The sequence below is a fragment of the Phyllopteryx taeniolatus genome, chromosome 3 (genome assembly GCF_024500385.1).
Source record: "Phyllopteryx taeniolatus isolate TA_2022b chromosome 3, UOR_Ptae_1.2, whole genome shotgun sequence".
Lineage (NCBI taxonomy): Eukaryota > Metazoa > Chordata > Actinopteri > Syngnathiformes > Syngnathidae > Phyllopteryx > Phyllopteryx taeniolatus.
Window position 1 is genome coordinate 28,157,233 of NC_084504.1, and position 24,722 is coordinate 28,181,954.

A 24,722-nucleotide genomic window follows, 5' to 3' on the forward strand; every position below is an offset into this window, starting at 1 on the left:
TAAGGACAATTGTTAGAAAGTTGCAACCAGTTCAGAAATGACAAAAAACATGCCCAGGAACCTTAAACATCTTTGATGGGATATCATCCATCGGGCTCTGAAATACTTGAAAAAGGTTGATTAAAAAATAAGACCGTACAAAGTTGGCATGGAACTGGCACAATGTTCTTGTGAAGTCTATGCCTTACTGGCTGGCGCAATCTCTATGCACAAAAGAGTCACTGCAACCTTCAGTTTTGGTACAACTGGTTTATTTGAGTCCAAATCCAGCAGGGTTAGGGTTAGTATTAAAGTATTGAACTTGCAGTAATCCTACACCCTTAAATGTATTTCTACACAATTTACTTCATATATATTACAACGACTGCTGCATTTAAAACATTATTTTTACGACAGTACGATTTTACATTACTTAGAACAAAACAGATGAAGCTCATAGTTCATCGCTTTTAACTCAAATCAATATATTTACATTATACAGTCAGATTCTCCGAATTACTATTACATGATATTGTAATGGAAAATACTTGGAATACTTGAGTATTTGAAAAGTAAGTACTTTTGTACTTTACTGTGCTTACCTGTAGTTGTAGCACCATGGGGTTTCGAGTCACACTGTTGCTCAGCATAGACAATCAGAATCAGAATCATCTTTATTTGCCAAGTATGTCCAAAACACACAAGGAACTTGTCTCCGGTAGTTGGAGCCGCTCTAGTACAACAGACAGTCAATTTACAGAACACTTTGGAGACAGAGACATTGACAAAAAAACAATTGTGCAAAAAGATGCAGAGTCCTCTTGCACTTAGAACAGTTCGAACGACTAATATTGCAATAGTCCGGTTCAATGACCATTGTGCAAAGGGCACTGAGACTTCAAGGAGTGTATGCGGTTTAAAGTGACGAGTAGTGCGATAATCTGGGACAATGTTGGTTGTGCAAATGTTGCAGATACTCCTCAATCAGTGTGCAAATGGAGCAGATGCTACTCTGGCATGAGTGGCCAGTACATGCAAATAGTGCAGCATGGCGAGACAACGACAGTGAGTGCACGAGTAATACATAATTGGCCCCACAGAAATGTGACAACGAACTCAAGTCAAAAAATTGCCAGCTTGTTGTAATGGAATTATAGGTTAGCTGTTTAAGAAGTTGATTGCAAGAGGGAAGAAGCTGTTGGAATGTCTACTAGTTCTAGTTTGCATTGATCGGTAGCGCCTACCTGAGGGAAGGAGCTGGAAGAGCTGGTGACCGGGGTGCGGAGGGTCCGAGAGGATTTTGCACGCCCTTGTCTTAGTTCTGGAAGCGTGCAAGTCCTCAATGGTGGGTAGGGGGGTACCGACAATCCTTTCAGCAGTTTTGATTGTCCGTTGCAGTCGGAGTTTGTCCTTTTTTGTAGCAGCACCAAACCAGACTGTGATGGAAGAACACAGGACTGATTCGACTACCGCTGTGTAGAACTGTCTCAGCAGCTCCGGTGGCAGGCCGTCCTTTCTCAGAAGCCGCAGGAAGTACATCCTCTGCTGGGCCTTTTTGAGGACGGAGTTGATGTTAGTCGCCCACTCCAGGTCCTGAGAGATTGTAATTCCTAGGAACTTGAAGGTCTCGACGGTTGACACAAGGCGGCTGGACAACGTGAGGGGCAGCTGTGGCGAAGGATGCCTCCTGAAGTCCACGATCATCTCTACAGTCTTGAGCGTGTTCAGCTCCAGGTTGTGTCGGCCGCACCACAGCTCCGGCCGCTCCACTTCCTGTCGATATACAGACTCGTCATCGTCCTTGATGAGGCGGATGACAGTGGTTTCATCTGCAAACTTCAGGAGTTTGACAGTCGTGTTCGCTGAGGTGCAGTCGTTCGTGTAGAGAGAGAAGAGCATCGGAGAGAGGACACAACCTTGGGCCGCCCCAGTGCTGATGCTGCGTGTGGATGAGGTGGCCTCCCCCAGCCTGACCTGCTGTGTCAGAAAGCTGCCCGTCAGAAAGCTGTAAATCCACTGGCAGATGGCAGGTGAGATGCTGAGCTGGAGAAGCTTGGATGAAAGGAGTTCAGGGATGATGGTGTTGAACGCTGAGCTGAAGTCCACGAACAGGATCCTCGCGTAGGTCCCTGCACTGTCGAGGTGTTCTAGGATGAAGTGCAGTCCCATGTTGACTGCATCATCCGCAGACCTGTTCGCTTGGTAGGCAAACTGCAGGGGGTCCAGCAGGGGACCTGTGACACTCTTGAGGTGGTCCAGCACGAGACGTTCAAAGGACTTCATGACCACAGATGTCAAAGCGACAGGCCTGTAGTCATTCAGACCCGAGATTGCAGGTTTCTTGGGGACTGGAATGATGGTGGAGCGTTTGAAACAGGATGGAACTTTGCACAGTTCCAGAGATCTATTGAAGATCTGAGTGAAGATTGGAGCGAGCTGGTCCGCGCAGACTTTGAGGCAGGATGGGGACACATGGTCCGGGCCTGCCGCTTTGTTAATCTTTTGTTGTTTGAAGATGCGTCTCACATCCTGTTCATGGATGGTTAACGCAGATGTCAGAGGTGTGATTGTGGTCGCGGGTGCGGCCGGGTGGGTGTGTGATGTGAAAGTGTCCTTTTCAAATCTGCAGTAAAAGGTATTCAAGTCGTTGGCTAGTGTGCTGTTGTTCTCAGCTTGGGGGGATCGTCGCTTGTAATTAGTCAGCGATTGGAATGCATGCCAGACTGATTTAGAGTCGTTAGCGCTAAACTGTTTTTCCAACTTTGCTGCATAGTTTCTTTTTGCAATGTTAATTTCTTTAGTCAGCTGGTTTCTAGCTCGATTATACACGGCCCTGTCCCCGCTCTGATATGCGTCCTCCTTAGCTTGGCGAAGCTGCTTAAGTTTAGCAGTGAACCACGGCCTGTTGTTGTTGCATGTGCGAAAAGATTTTGTTGGTACACAAACCTCTTCACAGAAACTGATATAGGATGTGACAGTGTCCGTATATTCATCCAGTCTGCCAGCTGAATTTTCAAAGACACTCCAGTCTGTACAGTCTAAACAGCTTTGAAGTTCCATCTTGGCTTCAATTGTCCACTTTTTCACTGTTTTCACTGTAGGCTTCGCGCGTTTAAGTTCTTGCCTGTACGTCGGTATTAAGTGAATTAAGCAGTGATCAGACGAGCCCAGGGCTGCACGAGGAATAGCACGGTATGCGTTTTTTTACCGTAGTCTAAATTATTATTTTCCCTGGTAGGACAGTCGATGTGCTGCTTGTATTTAGGGAGTTCGTGGTTGAGTTTAGCTTTGTTAAAGTCACCGAAAATAATGAGGGGTGAGTCTGGGTGGTTTTTTTTTTCAATTTCGTTGACTTGTTCGGCGAGCGTTAGCAGTGCGGCGTTCGTGTTAGCTTGAGGTGGGATGTAGGCTGCAGTCAGGATGAATGATGCGAACTCACGTGGCGAGTAGAATGGTTTACAGTTTAAAAATAGCGACTCCAAATGCGGGCTGCAGTGTGTGCTGAGCACCGTGACGTCCGTTCACCATTTTCCGTTGATATAGAGGCATATCCCGCCGCCCTTTGTTTTCCCCGATGATTCCATGTCGCGGTCCGCTCGATGAATGTGGAAACCGGGAAGCATAACGGCGCCATCGGGTACAGCGTCGCAAAGCCAGGTCTCCGTGAAGCGCATGGCCGCGGAACGTCCGAAGTCTTTACTGGTCTTTAACAGAAGATGAAGCTCGTCCATTTTCTTGGGTAGGGAGCGTACATTCGCGAGGTGGATTGACGGGAACGGCAATCTGTGTCCTCTCTTGCGGAGTTTCACCTGAATGCCGGCTCGTTTCCCTCTGTGGCGCCGCTTCCGTCTCCATGCGCCGAAAACCGCGGACGCCGCTCCGGTGAGTAACTCGGGGAAAAAACTGAGCGGATCTGCGAAAGTTGGTGACAGAAAATCCGGAGTAGCCTCCTTGATGGTTAGCAGGTCTCCCCTTGTGTAAGTGAGTCGTGTAAGGTCTCCAAAGACGGACGAAAAACACAAAAACAAAAACAATACTAGAGAGCGCGTTACCGAGGCGACCACACTGGTAGGCGCCATCTTGTGGCTTCTCTGCCAAACTAAACCGCTTCGCCAAGCCAAGGAGGACACATATCAGAGCGGGGACAGGGCCCTGTATAATCGCGCTAGAAACCAGGTGACTAAAGAAATTAACATTGGTAAGAGGAACTATGCAGCAAAGTTGGAAAAACAGTTTAGCGCTCACTACTCTAAATCAGTCTGGCATGCATTCCAATCGCTGACAAGGTCTAGCCACACGCTTGACTCAGGCTAAGCGATCCATCAAGTTTGTTCTGGACTTGGGACGAGGCTGTACATCTCTGAGGCTTTGCTGGACAACGCTGACACACTACGAATCCTATGAATTCCTTATAGTAGAATGTAAAATGTACATATGTATCCTTCTTACCAGACTACTGTAGAACGTTATTGGCAGAGGCGGGAATAAGTCCAAGTCATAAGTATTGTAAATTTCAACTTTAGAATGAAAGTATGTAAGAGTGTGTGTGTGTCAAGGGAGAAAGAGAGGTCATGCAAACCATTGTCTGAGCCCTCATACATAAGCTTCCTGAATTACACGGCCTGCGTCCTTCCCCCCACATACACAGCCAATATAATTCCAAGTGACTTCAAAAACCTGCTAAGGCTACTTATGCATTTAACTAGATTTTTAATTTATTATCAGCATCAATAGCATGTTTCAAAAGGAGTAGGTTAATACAGTACTTATAGTCTATTTAGCCTTCACCTAAGGCTAAACTCAACCACGAAGTCCCTTAATACAAGCAGCACATCGACTGTCCTACCAGAGAAAATAACATTTTAGACCACTGCTATACTATACTAAAAAACGCATACCGTGCTATACCTCGTGCAGCCCTGGGCTCGTCTGATCAGTGCTTAATTCACTTAATACCGACATATAGGCAAGATCTTAAATGCACAAAGCCGATGGTGAAAACAGTGAAAAAGTGGACCAATGAAGCCAAGATGGAACTTCAAAGCTGTTTAGACTGCACAGACTGGAGTGTCTTTGAAAATTCAGCTGGCAGCCTGGATGAATATACGGACACTGTCACGTCCTATATCAGTTTCTGTGAAGAGGTATGTGTACCAACAAAGTCATTTCGCACATTCAACAACAACAAGCCGTGGTTCACTGCCAAACTAAACCGCTTCGCCAAGCCAAGGAGGACACATATTAGAGCGGGGACAGGGCCCTGTATAATCGCGCTAGAAACCAGGTGACTAAAGAAATTAACATTGCAAAGAGGAACTATGCAGCAGTTGGAAAAACAGTTTAGCGCTAACGACTCTAAATCAGTCTGGCATGCATTCCAATCGCTGACTAATTACAAGCGACGATCCCCCCAAGCTGAGAACAATAGCACACTAGCCAACGACTTGAATACCTTCTACTGCAGATTTGTAAAGGACACTTTCACATCACACACCCACCCGGCCGCACCCGCGACCACAATCACACCTCAAGAGCGTCACAGGTCCCCTGCTGGACCCCCTGCAGTTTGCCTACAGAGCGAACAGATCTGCGGATGATGCAGTCAACATGGGACTGCACTTCATCGTAGAACACCTCGACAGACAGGGACCTACGCGAAGATCTTGTTCGTGGACTTCAGCTCAGCGTTCAACACCATCATCCCTGAACTCCTTTCATCCAAGCTTCTCCAGCTCAGCGTCTCACCTGCCATCTGCCAGTGGATTTACAGCTTCCTGACGGGCAGGAAACAGCAGGTGAGGCTGGGGGAGGCCACCTCATCCACACGCAGCATCAGCACTGGGGCGCCCCAAGGTTGTGTCCTCTCGCCGCTGCTTTTCTCTCTCTACACAAACGACTGCACCTCAGCGCACCCGGCTGTCAAACTCCTGAAGTTTGCAGATGACACCACTGTCATCTGCCTTATCAAGGACGATGACGAATCTGCATATCGACAGGAAGTGGAACGGCCGGAGCTGTGGTGCGGCCGACAGAACCTAGAGCTGAACACGCGCAAGGCTTCTGAGAAAGCACGGCCTGCCACAGGAGCTGCTGAGGCAGTTCTACACAGCGGTCATCGAATCAGTCCTGTGTTCTTCCATCACAGTCTGGTTCGGTGCTGCTACAAAAAAGGACAAACTCCGACTGCAACGGACAATCAAAACTACTGAAAGGATTGTCGGTACCCCCCTACCCACCCTTGAGGACTTGCATGCTGCCAGAACTGAGACAAGAGCGTGCAAAATCTGAAATTAAATCTGCTCAAGAAGAGGGCCCAGCGAGCTTGTCGGGGCTTAAGGCGTTTGGCGGAACGGAGGTAAGCAAGGTTCTTGTGATCAGTCCAGATGATAAACGGTACTTCAGTCCTCTGCAGCCAGTGCTTCCATCCCTCCAATGCCAAACGATGGCTAGCAGTTCTCTGTTGCCAACGTCGTAATTCCTCTTGGCAGGGGACAGGCGATGGGAGAAAAAGGCACAGGGATTAACTTTCTGGGACGTGAGGTCTCGCTGCAAGAGGACAGCCCCTACCCAGTGTCGAGGCGTCAACCTCCACCACAAACTGGAGGGAGGGGTCGGGATGTCGGAGGATGGAGCAGTGGTGAAAAGGGTTTTGAGTTGGTCGAAGGCTTGGGATGCTCCCAGGGTCCATTAAAACAGAGATCTGGTTGAGTTTGTAATTATTGTTGGGTTAATTATCATATACGTCAAAGGAAATTTAGAGGAAATATCGGAACTGTATCCTCAGAACACTGTTTTGCCATGTTTCGTGACAGCCATTCTGTCACGAGTTTATATAAACTGGAGCCAAGAGCAGGTGGAGGCTGAGAGGTTGTGAGGACAAATTTACTGAAAAAAGGGGAATGGGGATAGCCTTTGAGCTATACTGGAGGGTTGTTGAGGCAGAGAACGTGTGGCAGGCAGTGACGAGGACAGGCGACTGGCTTGGCGGCGTGGTGACAGGATTCCACTTGACGAGGAACACGGAGGGAACACTGAGGACAAGGAGAAACACAGAGGTCAGAAAGATGATGAGAAGTAACATAGCTTACTTGGTAACTGGGGAGCCGTTGTACCACAGGAGTAACTTCAATACTTTGGCAAAGTGTTCAGGGTTCAGGCTGGCTTTAACAGCAGGTGGTAACAAGGGCTTATTGGTGACAGGTGCGTGGCCGAGGAAGGTGCTGGAAAGAAAGGGGGGAAGAGAGAGCGAGAGGGTGCAAAGCGCCACCCAGGCTCCAACAGTAGGACTGCAGGGCAGCTCATGACAAATTCCCCCCTGCCATCCTGACAGGAGTTGTTGTTTGTGTGTACTCTAGCGTGAGGGCCGCTTCTCACCGCTGGTGGAGATTCACGTAATGTGGGTGTGGTGCTTTGCAGTTGTCGCATCCCGCATAGGACCTTGGGAAGAAATGGGGCGGGACCGTGAATGTTTTAGGCGCCATGTGAGGGGGAGACTGAGGGGACCATTGGGTATCGCTCAGAAGCCGGCCACCGACTCAAGATGTGTACGTACGTGGACGTCCAGCCAAATCCTGGATGCTTTTAGGTTTTTTCTGTAACGTTGAAGCAATGTACTAGGCCTTTCCTGACACGTATGGAGCATTGAATCATGAGATCTAAAATGGAGCGTTTCCAATTGATTTCATGTTTTGTTGTTGTTTTTGCCCTGCCAAACTGCTATAGTGGAATGTCACATGACCAAACCAGGAAAACGTAGCTATAGTTTATGTGACAGTATTTTTACTTTCATTTTTACTACTTAAAAAGTTAAGTATTCATTGAAAACAAAAACAAAAACTACTGAAGTAACTGGTGGGTAGCTTGCATTGTTTTTTTAACCCGTGCATGAATGAACAAATATATCATACGACTGTATAAATTCAAATATTGTGCCATTTGATGGCCTGTGCTATACAGTTTATCATACACCTCTCATATTCATATACAGACGCAATTCGTTAGCCTGTCTATGGCATTTTTCTTAGTTTGACAGCAATAACCTCACCGTCTTTCGTAAGAAAAAGTTGTGTAGTTGTTAAGCCTGTTGGTAATATCCCTCCTAACATGAGGTCACCAAAAGCGCTGCTCGACAGATTGAGTTTTGGCAATGACTGGATGACAGAGTCCTATTTGTGTTGGCCCAATCAATAACCCTTCCTCTTAAATAAGGGACCATATAAAGCCTGTTTGCAGGGCAATCTTGGGGGCTAACATTATTATTCAAGGCCTCTTTGACCACAGCTTCAATTTCCAAAAACAAAAGCGTAAATAAAACATGATTTAGGCAAAATAGTTTTCGAGTCAGAGAGAGATTTTTCTTCACAAAAAATATGTGATTAAAGCATCAGGTTTACCATTTATAGAGCTGTAGGATGTGAAATTGAATCTAGTGAAGAACAGGGCTCATCTAGCCAGCCTAGCATTTAATCTTCTAGCAGGCTTAAGATACTCAAGGTTTTAGTGATGTGTCCATATCAAAAATGGCGTTCCAACTCCCTTCAGCCAGTGGCTCCACTCCTCTGTAGCCACCTTGAGAGCCAGTAATTCACGGTCACCAACATCATAATTTCTTTCTTGGCTGGAGGAAGTTTTTTTTAGAATGATATGCACAAGGATATAATTTACCATCCTTGAGGCATTTTTGGGAGAGCACCGCTCCTATTGCTATTTCTGACGAGTTGACTTCCACAACAAACTCCTGGTCTGGCAGAGTGAGGACAGCGGTTGAAGTAGAGCTTGATTTACGTTTCTGACAAGCAGAATTACACACAAAGGGTCTATGTGGCGAGGTAAGCTCATGCAAAGAAGAGGGTACTGAATGTTAAAATTTCTCATGAGTTGTCTGTAGAAATTTGCAAACCCCAAAACCTTTGTACGTACATCCTTGCATGACATGGGGGTTGACCAATTATAAGGGCATCAATTTTGAAGAGTCCCTTTTGATTTCCCCTTGAGCCATTACAAAACCCAGAAAACAAACTGATGGTTTTAGGAACTCACATTTCATTTTCTGTTTAAGCTTTTTTTTGTCTTTGTTTTTAAATGCTTTTAATTATGTAAAGCACATTGAGTTTACCTTGTGTATGAAATGTGCTACACTATATAAATAAATGTGCTTTGCTTCTAAGCTTTTACATATAGTTCATTCTTCAGCCAACTGCTGCAACACAAAGCGGACTTGATTAATGTGACTCTCCTCATGGGGGGGAAAATATATAATTGGATCTCTGGCGTACTACCACTCATCACGATAAGTGAACTTCACTACGTGTCCACCATGTATCTCGAGTTTGTTTCAAACAAACCAAATGTGGAAAATGGTAACATTGCCCAAGATGAATACCTCAATGAGCATTTAAATGAAATGTAACCCAAGCACAAGACAAATTCTTTTTGTATAAATCTAGGGGGGAGTCCTGAAGGTGTGAAAGCAGCCGAGAGTGCCTTTGGACGGTTACCGTCACACCTTTCTCAACACCACAGAGAGAATTTACACGTGGACCCTGAGGTACCAGTATACATTAACATTGCATCAACTTAGTCTTTATGAACACTTTTAAATCATCTCTTCTATCCTGTCTCATAGTGGGTTATAGAACGTTCGTATGTGTCTGGGGAGTTCTTCAACCTGTACCTGCACCAGAATTACCTGGATTTTTTTTCTGGGATGGAAGACGTCGATAAAGCCAGCGAGTATATGTCTGACGCTGACCTCCTCACATCTGATTGGATGGTTAGCCTTTGCATTGACATTTTGAAAACAAAACAAAAATAGAATCACAGTCCAATATTAGTGCATAGGAAAAAAAACGAAAATAAACAAATATTCCTAATTGATACAGTGTCAAATAGCCACCAAAGGCTGGGTCTGCATGTGAAATAAGATTGATTGTGGATTTAAGTAAACGCACTGTTCATATTTATCTGCCTGACTGTTGCACTGTTCTGTTCTCAGAGTAGTAATACCATGGGGGAATATGCGTCTTCAGTTGTCACCAGAGGGCTTCTTCACTCCAACTCTCAACAAGTAGCTGTTGGCTTCAGACCACTGCACAAACCCAACTGGTTGCTGGTCAGCAAGAAGGTGGGATTTACACAGCTGTTATCATATCCATGGTGGTTCATCATACTACATGCTGATTAGTGAACAGGTGACTTCAGACTCAGTGAAACTATGATGACGCTTTTGAAAAGATTCAGAGGGCAAAAAAATGCAAAACATTTCATGAAACTTCATACATTCAGAAACAAAGTGAAATATCAGAATTATTTTCAAGTGATTGGCTGGTTACCAGTCCAGGGTTTGGCCTGCCTCTCAACCAAAGTCAGCATACATCGGCTGCAGCTCACCTGCAACCTTAATGAGGACAAGATGTATGGAAAATTGAGGAATTCATTTTTAGAAAACGGTTGTTAATTATCACATATTACAATATACTGAAAAAAGACCTTTGGAATTTACTGAATGTTGCAAATGATTAAAATGTGTTAAACTAACATTTATTTTTGAGGAAAAGAGGGGAAAATGACATCAGTTTACTACATTTTAATCACGTGCAAGTGGAAATTACGTACTTTTTGTTCAGTGTACCAAATCTGCCCTAACCCTAACCCCTACACCTTCTTTTAATCTGTTGCTTGTTGAATTACACGTTCCTGTGATTATATATCATAATTAGACTGATTTGATTCTTGTTAGCATCAGGAAAACTGCCTGGCTGCTCAGTGCCTGTTTCGCCACTTCTGTATGACACCAGTCAGCCTTCAGACTGAGTTGCTACCCTATCTGGCCAAATTCACCAACCCCTTGAGGAACCAAGGTGACACATGCACACACATTCGTCACTGCTGGATTGTACAATTATATTATGTTTTAAAATCAATGTAAATGTGATATGTTGTACTGGAGTCCAAGATGTTTGTGTTTTATTATCTGTTCTTTAAAATTAGTCTGCCATGTCGCAAATCAGTACTCAGTCTAGTCACATGCTAAGGAAATATAAGGCACGCGCGCCCGCACACACAAATTTATACACAATACATTGTAGGTTCACAATTGGCACATTTTGCTATTTTTTCCTCCCCCTTCCAAACCACAAGAATGAATTTGAACAACTAGATAAATATATGAGTGTATTGTAAATTTGACCTTAAATAATGTGGAAGAATTTAATTGGATATATATATACATATATATATATACTTAGTTTCTGGATGCACTGTGTGTGTGTGCCACACACAGCGCCTGAAATAAGTATTTAACACGTCACCATTTTTCTCACTAAGTATATTTCCAAAGGTGCTATTTCACCAGATGTTGGGAACAACCCAAGTAATCCATACATACCAAGAAAGTAGAACAAATAAGATCTGAAAGGAAGTTGGGTGTAATAATGTGAAATGATACAGGGAAAAAGTGTTGAAGACAGACGAAGAAAGGGAGGTGCAAAAAGGCATGGAAGACAACACCTAAAATCTATCAAGAATCGAGCAGCAATCCAGTTCCTTGTCAGTGCAAATGAATATCAGCTGGTTCAGTCCTGATTGATGCCCTACAAAAAGGTGTCAAGGTGTGAGCCAAGACAATATTAGTTCTAATTGTCATTTCAAACTGCTCTAATTGTCGAGGATTACAAAAATTACAAATTGTACCTGCATTACCATATTACTGGTAACCTTTTATTGCTCAGTGACTATGTTTTTATGTCTCAAAGGTATTGTCTGTCAATTGACTGTTGTCGGACAAGAGCAGCTCCAAATACCAGAGACAAATTCCTTGTGTGTTTTTGACATATTTGGCAAATAAAGATGATTCTGAAGATTCTGATCTCATGATGGGTGAGAGCCAAGAGCTGTCTCAAGCCCATTGCAAACTAATAGTTGCAAAACATAACGATTGGCATTGGTTACAGGCGCATATCTAAGCTTCTGAATGTTCCAGTGGGTACGGTTGGGGCCATAATACGTAAGTGGAAAGCCAATAATACCACTATAAATTTGCCTCTGTCAGGTGGTCCTTGCAAGTTTTCTGACAGATGAGTACAAAGAATAATCGGAATTGTCAAAGAGCCAAGGACCACCTGTGGAGAGCTTCAGAAAGACCTGGAATTAGCAGGTACTGTTGCCACAAGGAAAACGGTGAATAATGCACTCCGCCGCCATGGCCTCTATCCATGCAAGACCCCATTGCTGGGGAAGGAAAAGCATGTCAAAGCTCGTTTAAAGTTTGCTGAACAACCTTTGGACATGCCAGTTAAATACTGGGAGAATATAGTCTTGTCGGATGAGAGCAAAATTTAACTCTTTAGGTGCCATAATGCACACCACGTTTGGAGACGTATTGGCACTGCACATCACCCTAAAAACACCATACCAACAGTGAAGTTCGGAGGGAGGAACATGATGATGTGGTTTTCAGCAAATTGTACTGGTAAACTTCCCATGATTAAAGGAATGATGAATGTACCGAGACATTCTTTGCAAATATTAGCAGCCATGTATGATGATGATGAAAATTAAACGAGGGTGGACATTTCCGCAGGATAATGATTGAAAGGAAACTCTGAATTGGTTTCAAAGAAAAAAAATAAAGCTGCTAGAATGGCCCAGCCAATCACCTGACTTGAATTCAATCGAAAATCTATGGAAAGAAGTGAACCTGGGGATCCATAAAAGAAGCCCACGGAACATTCAAGATTTGAAGACTGCTTGTGTGGAGGAATGAGACAAAGTCACACCAGAGCAATGCATGCGAATAGTTTCTCCATAAAGGAGCCGTCTTGAACCTGTCATTGCAAACAAAGACTTTTTGGACAAAGTATTAAATGAATACCAGTTGGCGTGCTCAATACTTCATTTCAGATTATTACACAACTTAATTTCTGATCTAATCTTTTCTACTTTATTTATATGTATGGATTACTTGGGTTGTTCGCAACATCTGGTGAAATTTTCATGTCAATAGCACCTTTGGAAATATATTTAGTGAGAAAAATGCTTATGTATTAAATAATTATTTCGGCCGCTTATTTCACCTCATAAGGACAACGTGAACATTTTTTGGGGGGATATTTTTGCAAATTTATTAAACTAAGTAATGTACGGTGCCACCAGATAGTATTCACACCCCTTCCCTTTTTCCACATTTTGCTATGTTACAGACTTATTCTGAAGCTGATTTGAGTATAGTGTTAAAATAATATTCATCAGAATCAGAATAATCTTTATTTTGCCAAGTATCTCCAAAAAACACAAGGAATTTGTGTCCGGTAGTTGGAGCCACTCTAGTACGACAACAGACAGTCAATTGACAGAGAACGCTTTGGAGACAGAAAGACATTGAGAAAAACAGTCACTGAGCAATAAAAATTTGCTTGTAATCTGGTAATGCCGGTAAAAAAATGTTGTTTTTTATTGACAATGTTCTCTAGCAATTAGAGCAGTTTGAATGACTAAGATAGCAATAGTCCATCCGGTGCAATGACCATTGTGCAAAGGGCGCCGAGACTTCAAGGAATGTATGCAGTTTAAATTGACTAGTAGTGCGATAATCTGGGACAATGTCGATTGTCCCACGATATCCCCTAATGACAAAGTTAAAACATTTTCAGACAGTTGTGCAAATTTATTGAAAATGTAAACATTTAAACATAATAGGTAAATAAGTATTGACACCCTTGGCTTAATATTTTGGTGAAGCACCTTTGGCAGTAATCGCAGCCCCAAGTCTTCTTGGGTATATCTCTACGAGCTTGGCACACCTGTTTTGGGGCATTTTCTCCCATTCTTCTCTGGAGATCCTCTCAAGGTCAGTCAGGTTGGATGGGCAGTGTCGGTGGACCGCCATTTTTAGGTCTTTCCAGAGATGTTCGTTTGGATTCAAGTTCAAGCTCTGGCTGGGCCACTCAAGGACATTCGCAGGCTGCTCCTGAATCCACTCCTCTGTTATCTTGGCTTTGTGCTTTGGGTCACTGTCCTGTTGGAAGGTGAAACGACGCCCTAGTCTGAGTTTCAGAGCACTCTGGAGCAAGTTCTCTTGAAGAATTTCTCTATATTTGGTAGCTGTCATCTTACCTTCTATGAGGACTAGTCACCCAGTTCCTGGAGCAGAAAAACAGCCCCACAGCGTGATTCTGCCACCACCATGCTTCATAGTAGTGGTGTTAGCCAGGTGATGAGCAGCGCCTCTTCTTCTCCAGATATAACGCTTGCAATTCAGGCCCAAAAGTTCCATTTTGGTTTCATCAGGCCAGAAAATTTTGTTTCTGCAGGTCTGAGATTCCTTAAGGGGCCTTTTGGCAAACCCCAAGCGAGCTGCCAAGTGCCTTTTGGTGAGAAGCGGCTTCCGTCTGGCCACTCAACCATAGAGGCCTGACTGGTGGATTGTGTTAGCAATGGTTGACCTTCTGGATGGTTCTCCTATCTCCGCAAGGGAACACTGGAGCTCCGCCTTAGTGACCATAGGGTTCTTGTTCACCTCTCTGACCAAGACCCTTCTTCCCAGGTTACTCATCATATTCGGACGGCCAGATCGAGGAAGGGTCCTGGTGGTTCCAAATTCTTCTTACAATTCCGAATAATCGAGACCACAGTGCTTTTTGGGACCTTGAATGCTGCTGAAATTCTTTTGTATCCTTCCCCAGATTTGTGCCTTGACACAATCCGGTCTCGGAGGTCTGCAGACAATTCCTTAGACTTCATTGCTTGGTTTCTGCACTGATATGCACTGCCAACTATGAGACCTTATATAGACAGGTGTGTGCCATTCCAAATGATGTTCAATCAACTGAATTTACCACAGGTGGACTCCATTCAAGTTGTAGAAGCATCTCAAGGATGATCAGTGGAAATCAGATGTACCTGATCTTAAGTTTGAGTGTCATAGCAAAGGGTGTGAATACTTATGTACCTATTATGTTTGAATGTTAACATTGTTTATAAATTTACACAAATGTCTGAAAATGTTTTTACTTTGTCATTATGGGATATTTCATGTAGATTTTTTTTTATTCGAACTCTACTCCAATCAGCTTTAGAATAAGTCTGTAACAAAGGAAAATGTGGAACATACTTTCTGGTCGCACTGTACATAACAATTCACACCCTTTCTCACGAAGCTCAAAATTCAGCTCAGGTGCATCATGGTTCCACTGCTCATCCTTGAGAGGTTCCTACAGCTTAATTGGAGTCCACCTCTGGTAAATTCAGTTGATTGGTCATGACTTATATAAGGTCCCACAAGTGACAGTGCATGTCAGAGCACAAACCAAGCATGAAGTCAAAGGAATTCTCTGTTGACCTCTGAGACGTGATTGTCTCGAGGCACAAATCTGGGGAATAATACAGAAAACATTCTGCTGCTTTGAAGGTCCCAATGAGCACAGTGGCCTCCATCATCCATAAATGGAAGAAGTTTGGAACCGCCATGACTCTTCCTAGAGCTGGCCGCCCGTCTAAACTGAGCAATCGGGGGAGAAGGGCCTTAGTCAGGGAGGTGACCAAAAGCCCGATGTTCACTCTTTCGGAGCTCAAGCGGTCCTCTGTGGAGAGAGGAGAACCCTCCAGAAGGACGACCGTCTCTGTAGTGCTCCACCAATCAGGCCTGTATGGTAGAGTGGCCAGACGGAAGCCACTCTTTCGTAAAAGGCAGCTGGCCTGGCGTTTTCCAGAAGGCACCTGAAGGACTCTCAGACCATGAGAGAGAAAATTCTCTGGTCTGATGAGACAAAGATTTAACTCTTTGCTGTGAATGCCAGGCGTCATGTTTGGAGGAAACCAGGAATGGCTAATCACCTGACAAATACCATCACCACAGTGACGCATGGTGGTGGCAGCATCATTCTGTGGGGATGTTTTTCTGCGCCAAATAAATGTGGACATAAACACGTCAGACAACACGACATTTACAAAAAAGACACACAACTCCGCATAAGTCATGACTGCAGGTTGCAGTACATGGCAATCCTTTTCCCCTGCCTGGGCCATTCAAGAAAAGTCACAGTTGTTCTGAAGCCACTCCTTTATTATTTTAGCTGTGTGCTTAGTGTCATTGTCTTGTTGGAAGGTGAACCTTCAGCCCAGTCTGAGGTACTGAGCACTCTGGAGAAGGTTTTCGTCCAGGATATCCCTGTAATTGGCCGCATTCATTTTTTCTTCGATTGCAACCAGTCTCCCTGTCCCTGCAGCTGAAAAACACACCCACAGCATGATGCCTCCACCACGATGGTTCACTGTTGGGACGTTATTGGACAGGTGATGAGCAGGGCCTGGTTTTCTCCACACATGCCACTTAGAATTAAGGCCAACAATTTCTATCTTGGTCTCATCAGACCAGAGAGTCTTATTTTTCACCACCTTGGAGTCCTTCAGGTGTTTTTTAGCAAACTGCGGGCTTAACATCTGTCTTGCACTGAGGAGAGGTTTCCGTGGGGCCACTGCAATAAAGTCCCGACTGGTGCAGGGCTGCAGTGATGGTTAACTTTCTCGAACTTTCTCCCATCTTCCTACTGCATCTCTGGAGCTCAGCCACTGTGATCTTTGGGTTCTTCTTTACCTCTCTCCCCAAGGCTCTTCTCCCCCAATTGCTCAGTTTGGGTGTGTTCCACTAACACGTGTATGTGTTCACTGTGATGGGTTAAATGCAGAGAACAAATTTCGTGTGCATGCATGCATGCATGTTCATGACAATAAAAGATGATTCTTCTTCTTCTTCTTCTTCTTAAGGATTATGGAGGCCACTGTGCTCTTAGAAACCTTAAGTGCAGCATAATTTTTTTGTAACCTTGGCCAGATCCGTGCCTTGCCACAATTCTGTCTCTGAGCTCTTCAGGCAGTTCCTTTGACCTCATGATTCTCATTTGCTCTGACATGCATTGTGAGCTGATAGGTCTTCTATAGACAGGTGTGTGGCTTTCCTCAAGTCCAATCAGCATAATCAAACACAGCTGGCCTCCAATGACGACGTAGAACCAGCTCACGGATGATCAGAAGAAATGGACAGCACCCGAGTTAAATATGCGTGTCACAGCAAAGGGTCTTAATACTTATGGCTGTGTGGTATTTAATTTGTCTTTTTTAAGAAATCTGCAAAAATTTCAACAATTCCGTTTTTTTTTCTCTCAATAAGGGGTGCTGTGTGTACATTGAGGGGAAAAAATGAACAAATGATTTTAGCAAATGCTGGAATATAAGAGAGTGAAACATTTAAGGGGTTCTGAATACTTTCCGTACCCACTGTATCTTCAGAAAGGAGAGCGTGCACGTGAAAGCAGTGAAAAATGTCTGATATAGTGAGACTGTGTTCAGGGAGCATTAAAACATGCACTCGGGAAAGTGCACCACATGAAATATTTACTCGCACACATTGGGGGGAAAAATGGTCGCATATTCGGCCATTTTGGTCGCAGTCTCGAGCCCTGTCGAAAAATTCATCTAAAAAGCCAGAGTCAAGGCCAGGGGGACGGTAGATAACTGCAGCAGTGCTAGTCATCGCATAATACAGACCCTTTCCAAAAAAAAATTATATCGTGGAAAGCCTTATTTCCATAATTACATTAAAAAAGTTTAACTTTCATAGATTATATATTCGGGGCCTACAATTTGAACAAGTTAAAGTATTTGTTTATTTTTGCATAAATTGGGTGAATACAACAGCTTTAAACAAAAAAAAAAAAAAAACTGTTATTGTGCAAGAAACATGTTTAGTGATGTAACATATTTTTTCAGATCAGATAACATTTATCCAGGATGTGGGTCACATGTCACTGAAGAGGTTCCCTGTAAGGTACAGTTCCGATTCTATCCCGTTTGTCTGGTTCAGATGTACCCAATGAATCATTGTCTATTCATTTGACCATTTTTGAACATACAAACAATTTTAACATTCATTACCTCTGACAAGCAGTTTTCATTTGTGTGGATTTCTTAATATCCAACTCCCTGTCTATAGTATTTATAAATTATCAAAGATTTTTTTAAATCAAGTTTAGGTATTAATCCTGAATTGTCCTAGTACATATTTGAATAACACAAAGAGCTATTTCACAAAACGCAATAAACAACATACACTCTTATGTACAGGCTCGACTATCTGCTGTCTCAGTGTTGCACAATATTGCCAAAAGTATTCGCTCACCTGCTTTGACTCGCATATGATTTTAAGTGATATCACACACTAAATCCATATGGTTTAATATGTTGGTCTACCCTTTGCAGCTGTAACAGCTTCAACTCTTGTGGGAAGGCTTTCAACAAAGTTTAGGAGTGAGTTTATCTTTTTCCCCCCATTCTTCCAGGAGCATATTTTAGACTTTACACCGCTCTGATCGGCTTGATCGGTATTGTCCCAAAATTTGCATTTTATGCTGATTGGCTGATCGGCTTTCATGTCATAATTCGCCGATCCGATCAATTGCATCATTGATCGGCTCCGCTTTTGCTCTGTGTCGCCGTCGTATACAGTATATTTGAATCCAAAAGCTAGTTTATTTTTAGCCTTGTCGCGTGTCTTTTGATGTAATTTACGATCACTGGGCTTTGTCAAATCAAACGCGACCGGATACACTCGTTACCACGCCCACGACAACAACAATGGATTGTGCGTGTATTGTGTTAGTCAAAAAAGAACAAAATGGGGAAAAAACGTGTGGTGGTGGTGGTCACCAGTGCTCGGAAGAAGACATTCGTTCAAGGATTGCTTGAGGTATGTTCACGTACTTTTAATGGTTACGGTTGATACGGCTCACAAGCAGCAAACAACACGTTATGTAGCCTAGCAAGCTAGTGCTAGCACTCACGGTTGTACGTAAACATGTCGGCGTTATGTTGAATCATGCTTTAAAGTATCTGTTTGTGAAGTAATATAATTACAATAAAGTAATTTAATTCCAGTAATTTACCACCCATTATTTCTGTCATGTTGTAATGTTGGTTTGACCTGACTGATTAGAATCCAGGAACTGACTGGAGAATATTTTTGAAGATACTCAGTATACAGTACACAAGTATACACAGTAAATGAATAAGTCATTTCAATAGACACATTGCTCCATCTTGTGATCGGATCGGTGATCAGTTATTCTTTTGTTTTGTTTTTTAAACTCTGTGATCGGAACCAAAAATTCTGATCGTGTAAAGACTAGCATATTTATGAGGTCACATACTGGTGTTGGACAAGATGTCCTGGCTCACTGTCCACCCGAAATCAACCCAAAGCTGTTCTATCAGGTTGAGGGCAGGACTCTGTGCAGGCCAGTCAAGTTCATCCATACCAAATTCTGTCATCCATGTCTTTATAGACCTTGATTTGTGCACTGGTGCACAGACATGTTGGAACAGGAAGAGGTAATCTGCTTGGCTGTCCAAAATCTCTTGGTATGCTGAAGCATTCAAAGTTCCTTTCACTGGAGCTCAGGGGCTAATATTTTGGACATTTCCAACTTTGTGGGAACAGTTTGGAGATGGCCCCTTCCTGTTCCAACATGACTGTGCATCAGTGCACAAATCAAGGTTCATAAAGAGCGAGTTTAATGTGGAGGAACTTGACTGGCCTGCACAATCCTGACCTCAACCCTGTAAAACACTTTTGGAGGAATTAGAGCAAACTCTGAGAGCGAGGCCTTCTCGTCCAACATCAATGTGTAACCTCACCAATTCAGGGCCCACAATTTAAACAGTTTCAAGTATTTATTTGTTTATTTTTACATAGTTTGGGCTTCCAGCTCATAAAACTGTCATTGATACCCTCCATAGGATGGGTAAGCCACAAATGTTCATAGCTAAGGAGCATGCGGCCGTTAAAGGGGGACGGGTGCGTGTGAAGGAGGACGCTAAAGGCACGTCCCCAGTAGGTATATAGTGCCGGTATGTGCATTGTGCAAAACATCGGTTTGGCTAAGGACCCCCGAAAATGGCACCTACGAAGAGAGACGCTTACGAAGCGCAGTTTAAACTTCAAGCTATCAGTTACGTGGAGGAACATGGGAATCGAGCAGCCGCGAGAGACTTCAAGATGAACGAATCCATGGTTCGCAAGTGGCGGAAGCGGGAAAACGAGCTTCGCCAAGAAGACGAAGCTGAGGCGTGGGAGGAGTTCGGTGAGGCCATGGAGAACGACTTCCGCAGAGCTTCGAGGAAATTCTGGTCCACCATCCGGCGTCTCAGGAGGGGGAAGCAGTGCACCATCAACACTGTGTAGGATGGGGCACTGCTGACCTCGACTCGGGACGTTGTGAGTCGGTGGGGATAATACTTCGAAGACCTCCTCAATTCCACCGACACGCCTTCCCATGAGGAAGCAGAGTGTGGGTTCTCTGAGGTGGGCTCTCCTATCTCTGGGGTTGAGGTCACAGAGATGGTTAAAAAGCTCCTCGGTGGCAAGGCCCCGGGGGTGGATGAGATTTGCCCGGAGTTCCTAAAGGCTCTAGATGTTGTGGGGCTGTCCTGGTTTTGCTAACTAGTCGCCCACCGTGCCGGCACTATGGTACATGCAGTATAAAAAGTATGAATTGAAAGTGCAAATGTCAAAGATCAGGTGATGTGTGCGACATAGTCAAGGTCAGAGAACCAAGGAAAATAAAACGTATAAATTAGATGACAAAACCCCAATGCTGCTAAAGTGGCTGGTGTGTGTCTGTGTGTGTGCATGTTTGTGGGGCGTCAGAGTTCAGGTGGGCAGAGGACAGAAGAGGTAGAGGGGGCAGAGCGGGCAGAGAGTTCAGATTCGTGAAAGCCTGATGAATTTAACTGTCTTTGAGTCGGCGAGTCCTGGCTTGCAGACTCCGTAGTCTCCTCCCTGAGGCGGGTGCTGTAAATGTCCTGCAGGGAGGGAAGAGAGGTTCCGATGCGCTGACTATGCAATGGAGATTCTTGCGGCAGGATGCGGTGCAGGCTCTGTACCACACAATGATGCAATTGGTCAGGATACTCTCTATGGTCCCTCTGTAGAACGAGTAAATGATGGTGGTCGGGACTCTGGCTCGTCTCAGCTTGCGCCAGAAGTAGAGACGCTGGTGAGCTTTCTTGGCCAGTGATTAGGTGTTGCTGATCCAGGAGAGGTCCTCGGTGATGTGCAGTCCCAGGAACTTGGTGCTGCGCACTCTCTCCACCGCAGCACCGTTGATGTTCAGGGGAGCATGCTGGGAGTGCGCTCTCCTGAAGTCCACAACAATCTCCGTTTTTTTCCACATTTAGGGAGAGATTGTTGTCCATGCACCATCTGGCCAGACTCCTGTAGTCTGTCTGGTTCCCGTTGCTGATGAGACCCACCACAGTTGTGTCGTCTGCAAACTTGATGAAGTGGTTGGTTCTGTATGTCGGTCTGCAGTCATATGTCAGCAGGGTGAAAAGGAGGGGACTCAACACACAACCTTGATGGGCCCCGTGTTCAGAGTGATGGTGCTGGATGTGTTGCTGCCGACCCGTACTGCCTGCGGTCTCCCTGTCAGAAAGTCCAGCAGCCAGTTGCACATCGAAGTGTTGAACCCCAGTGGAGTGAGTGCTACTGGACGGTAGTCATTAAGGCAGGAGGGAGACGACGACTTCGGGACCTGGATGATGTTGGTGGCTTTGAAGAACGTGGGGACAACACCCTGACTCAAGGAGGTTTTAAAGATGTCCGTGAAGACATCTGTGACTTCAGCTGTCTGGGCCCGGGGCTTTTTGTATGTTGATCCTGTCGAGAGATCTTTTCACGCTGTCATTGTCAGCACTTGGTCACGAGGAGGGGGTAGAGTCTTGTGTGGAGGGGTGTTGTGTGGCTCAAAGCAAGCAAAGAAGTCATTTAGTTCATTTAACAGGAGGTGGAGCTGTCGCAGGTCTGTGGTGAGGGTTTATAGTCCGTAATGGTCTGAATACCACGCCACAGACTTCTGGTGTCACTGCTGTCACTGAAGCGTTGGGCAATCTTCCTGGAGTTCTCCCTCTTGACCTCCCTGATGCCACGGGACAAATTGGCCGTGGCTGTCCTCAGGTCATCCTCATCCCCAGATCCACAGTAAAAGCCGCATTGCAGACCCTCAGTCGTCTCTAGATCTGCCCCAACAGCCATGGCTTCTGATTAGCACGGACAGTGATGGACTTAGTGCTGGTGACATCATCCATAGCTGCATTGTGTGTTCTGTAGAAGGGCTAGGAAAAAAGTGTCCTTCCTGTGGAGCTTGAAATACAGGCCAATGTTGTTATCTATCCACTTAGAGTTTGAGGGGGTAAACGTTTTCATTCATTTGCATCACAAATATTTTGGAATAAAAACATTTTATATCCAGATTACTAGGGATATCCTATGGTCATTGATAAACGATTGATAAATTAAAACAATATTCAGAATGTGCATCCCTAGTTCAGAGGTCATTAACTCCTCCATAGTACTTTTAAACATTCTCCACATAACCAGGTGACAAACGCCACTGGGCTAATGTTAGCCATTGTTAGCATTGGCTGCATTGTCGCTTGCATAATGGGTATTTCTGAATGGAATGACGTTTTTGGAAGAAAGTACACTGAATTTCGAATTTGCAAATGAACATTGAATTGGGCAACTTAAATTGAATGAGGTCACTGATGGTGTCACTGTGGTGCGGGCAGCGTGGGTTCAGTTCCCACTCAGTGACTGTGTGAATGGTTGTCCATGTCTATATGTGCCCTGCGACTGACTGGCAACCAGTTCAGGGTGTAGTCCGCCTTTCGCCCGAAGTCGGCTGGGATAGGCTCCAGCGTCCCGCAACCTTGAACAGGATAAGCGGTGTTGAGTATGGATGAATGGATGAAGTTGAACCAGACAATATGCAGTTGTTGAATGTTGAAATATACACTGAATGTTGAATTTGCAGCTGAATGTATTGCATTTTTGAAGCTGAAAAGTACATTGAATTTTTTTGTTAAAACATTTTTCAGTGTTAATAATTCAGATTAAAAATCTGATGGCACAGATATACTTATGGCCTCAAAAAGTGCTTAAATGTAACGAATAATTTAAAATTTTATTATTATTATTTTTTTATTTTATTTTTTTTTATAAACGTTTTACACAACTTCCCAACTTCATTTGAATTGGGGTTTTTATATCAAACCATTTGTCTGGTGCTGTGCCTTGTAGTTGTTTTTCCATCAGTCTCTTGTGTGTATGTGTGCATGTGCAGGTTAAAACTGGAGGCCCTGACTGACCAAGAAGGCCAGCTGAAAAGTGAAAGTGAGGAGGACATAGAGGATGTACAGGAAGGATCTCAGGAGTGTCTATCAGCCAGTCAACCGCAGCACCCAGCAACTAGTATCGAGGAGGAGGACATAATGATTGAAGAATATGATAGTGAATAAGGCATGTAATACAAATCTGCACTGACCATAATCCATAATGTGAGATTTATTTATTTATTTATTTTGAGCTGAGTTCAGGAAGTTTAAGGACAGATATTCCTTCTTTCATCTGAAAGAAACGGTTCATCAGCATTTGAATGAAGGTATACATTTTCATATTACCCGACACATATATTCCTTCATGTTCCTTCAAGGTTCGAAGTCCTCCATTCCAAAAACACATTACCCATTTTGATTCGAATCGTACTTTGACTTTTGCATGCATCTTCCAATGTTACATCAATTCAAGTAGGGTGCTGTACATAATTCCATCGTTTCCATAACCAACATACATTCTCACATCAAAATGACTGAACAATATTTTATTTACCTAATGAATATTAGTCTTGATTAGACTTGAAACTATTTCATCACAGGACTCTTGAGTTTTACCCCCCACGGAGTCCAAGATTTGGGACTCTATAGGCTGGAGGAATATTGATTGTCATGTGATTATTATTTTAAGTTGGACTGAGGAAGTAGTGTTTCACATTTGCATGTTACAGTATCATATATATATATATATATATATTGAAGGTAATGTAGAGTTTCAGGGGTAACTGGGTGTTTATTGCAGTATAGCATATAATGTAAATCAGATAAGGGTGTGGGGGTGTGCTGCATGAAAGCTCCCAGCAGGGTGGATACTGATCCAGCAGAGACCAGATGTCAAGGAAGACAATGACTGCGGGGAGCCACTATAAACATTAGATGCAAGACTGTGGAGACGGCAAATGGCCATCGTTTTGCAGAACAATGAGGACAACAGTCGGCGTTGGACCAATCACATGACAGCAATCCCATACTTCCACTTTGAAACATTGTATTAGTCGAGGGCAAGAACAGAGAGCTTTGTTCAGTCTGCTCTGTCTTTGCTGAGGCTAGGGTAAGCGTAGCTGCTGACCCAGAGCTCTGTAAAATGTATAGACTCCTCTGTCAGGAATAAATTGGTTGACTTTTAACACGTTATAATTGTAGTTCTTCTACGAAAACAAACACGCATGGAACCTCGAGAGTAATAGGTGATTATAAAATACAAGGTTCCTTCAATATATATGTGTATATATATATATATATATATATATGTATGTGTATATATATATTTATATATATATATGTATGTATATGTATATATATATATGTATGTATGTGTATGTATATATATGTATGTATGTGTATGTATATATCTATATGTATGTGTATATATATATATATATATGTGTATATATATATATGTATGTGTATATATATATATATATATGTATATATATATTTATATATATGTATGTGTATATATATATTTATATATATGTATACATATGTATATATGTACATATATATATGTATACATATGT

At 43.6% G+C, this 24,722-nt stretch overlaps 1 protein-coding gene across 7 annotated transcripts in view; it reads left to right on the plus strand.

Moving 5' to 3' along the window:
* Nucleotides 1-24,329, plus strand: part of rad17 (RAD17 checkpoint clamp loader component) — a 47,176-nt gene extending 22,847 nt beyond the window's left edge. For 3 of the 7 annotated variants that reach the window (XM_061768276.1, XM_061768275.1, XM_061768277.1), the window contains exons 12-18: nucleotides 9,147-9,338; nucleotides 9,426-9,526; nucleotides 9,605-9,751; nucleotides 9,974-10,102; nucleotides 10,718-10,838; nucleotides 17,743-17,800; nucleotides 23,154-24,329. In XM_061768276.1, the coding sequence (XP_061624260.1) occupies nucleotides 9,147-9,338; nucleotides 9,426-9,526; nucleotides 9,605-9,751; nucleotides 9,974-10,102; nucleotides 10,718-10,838; nucleotides 17,743-17,800; nucleotides 23,154-23,328 (923 nt within the window). In that variant the 3' untranslated portion in view covers nucleotides 23,329-24,329. Of the gene's footprint in view, nucleotides 1-9,146; nucleotides 9,339-9,425; nucleotides 9,527-9,604; nucleotides 9,752-9,973; nucleotides 10,170-10,717; nucleotides 10,839-17,742; nucleotides 17,801-23,153 lie in introns of those variants that run through there. The other 4 variants (XR_009787822.1, XM_061768278.1, XM_061768279.1 and 1 more) reach the window with 4 other exon arrangements.
* Nucleotides 24,330-24,722: the final 393 nt, after the last annotated feature.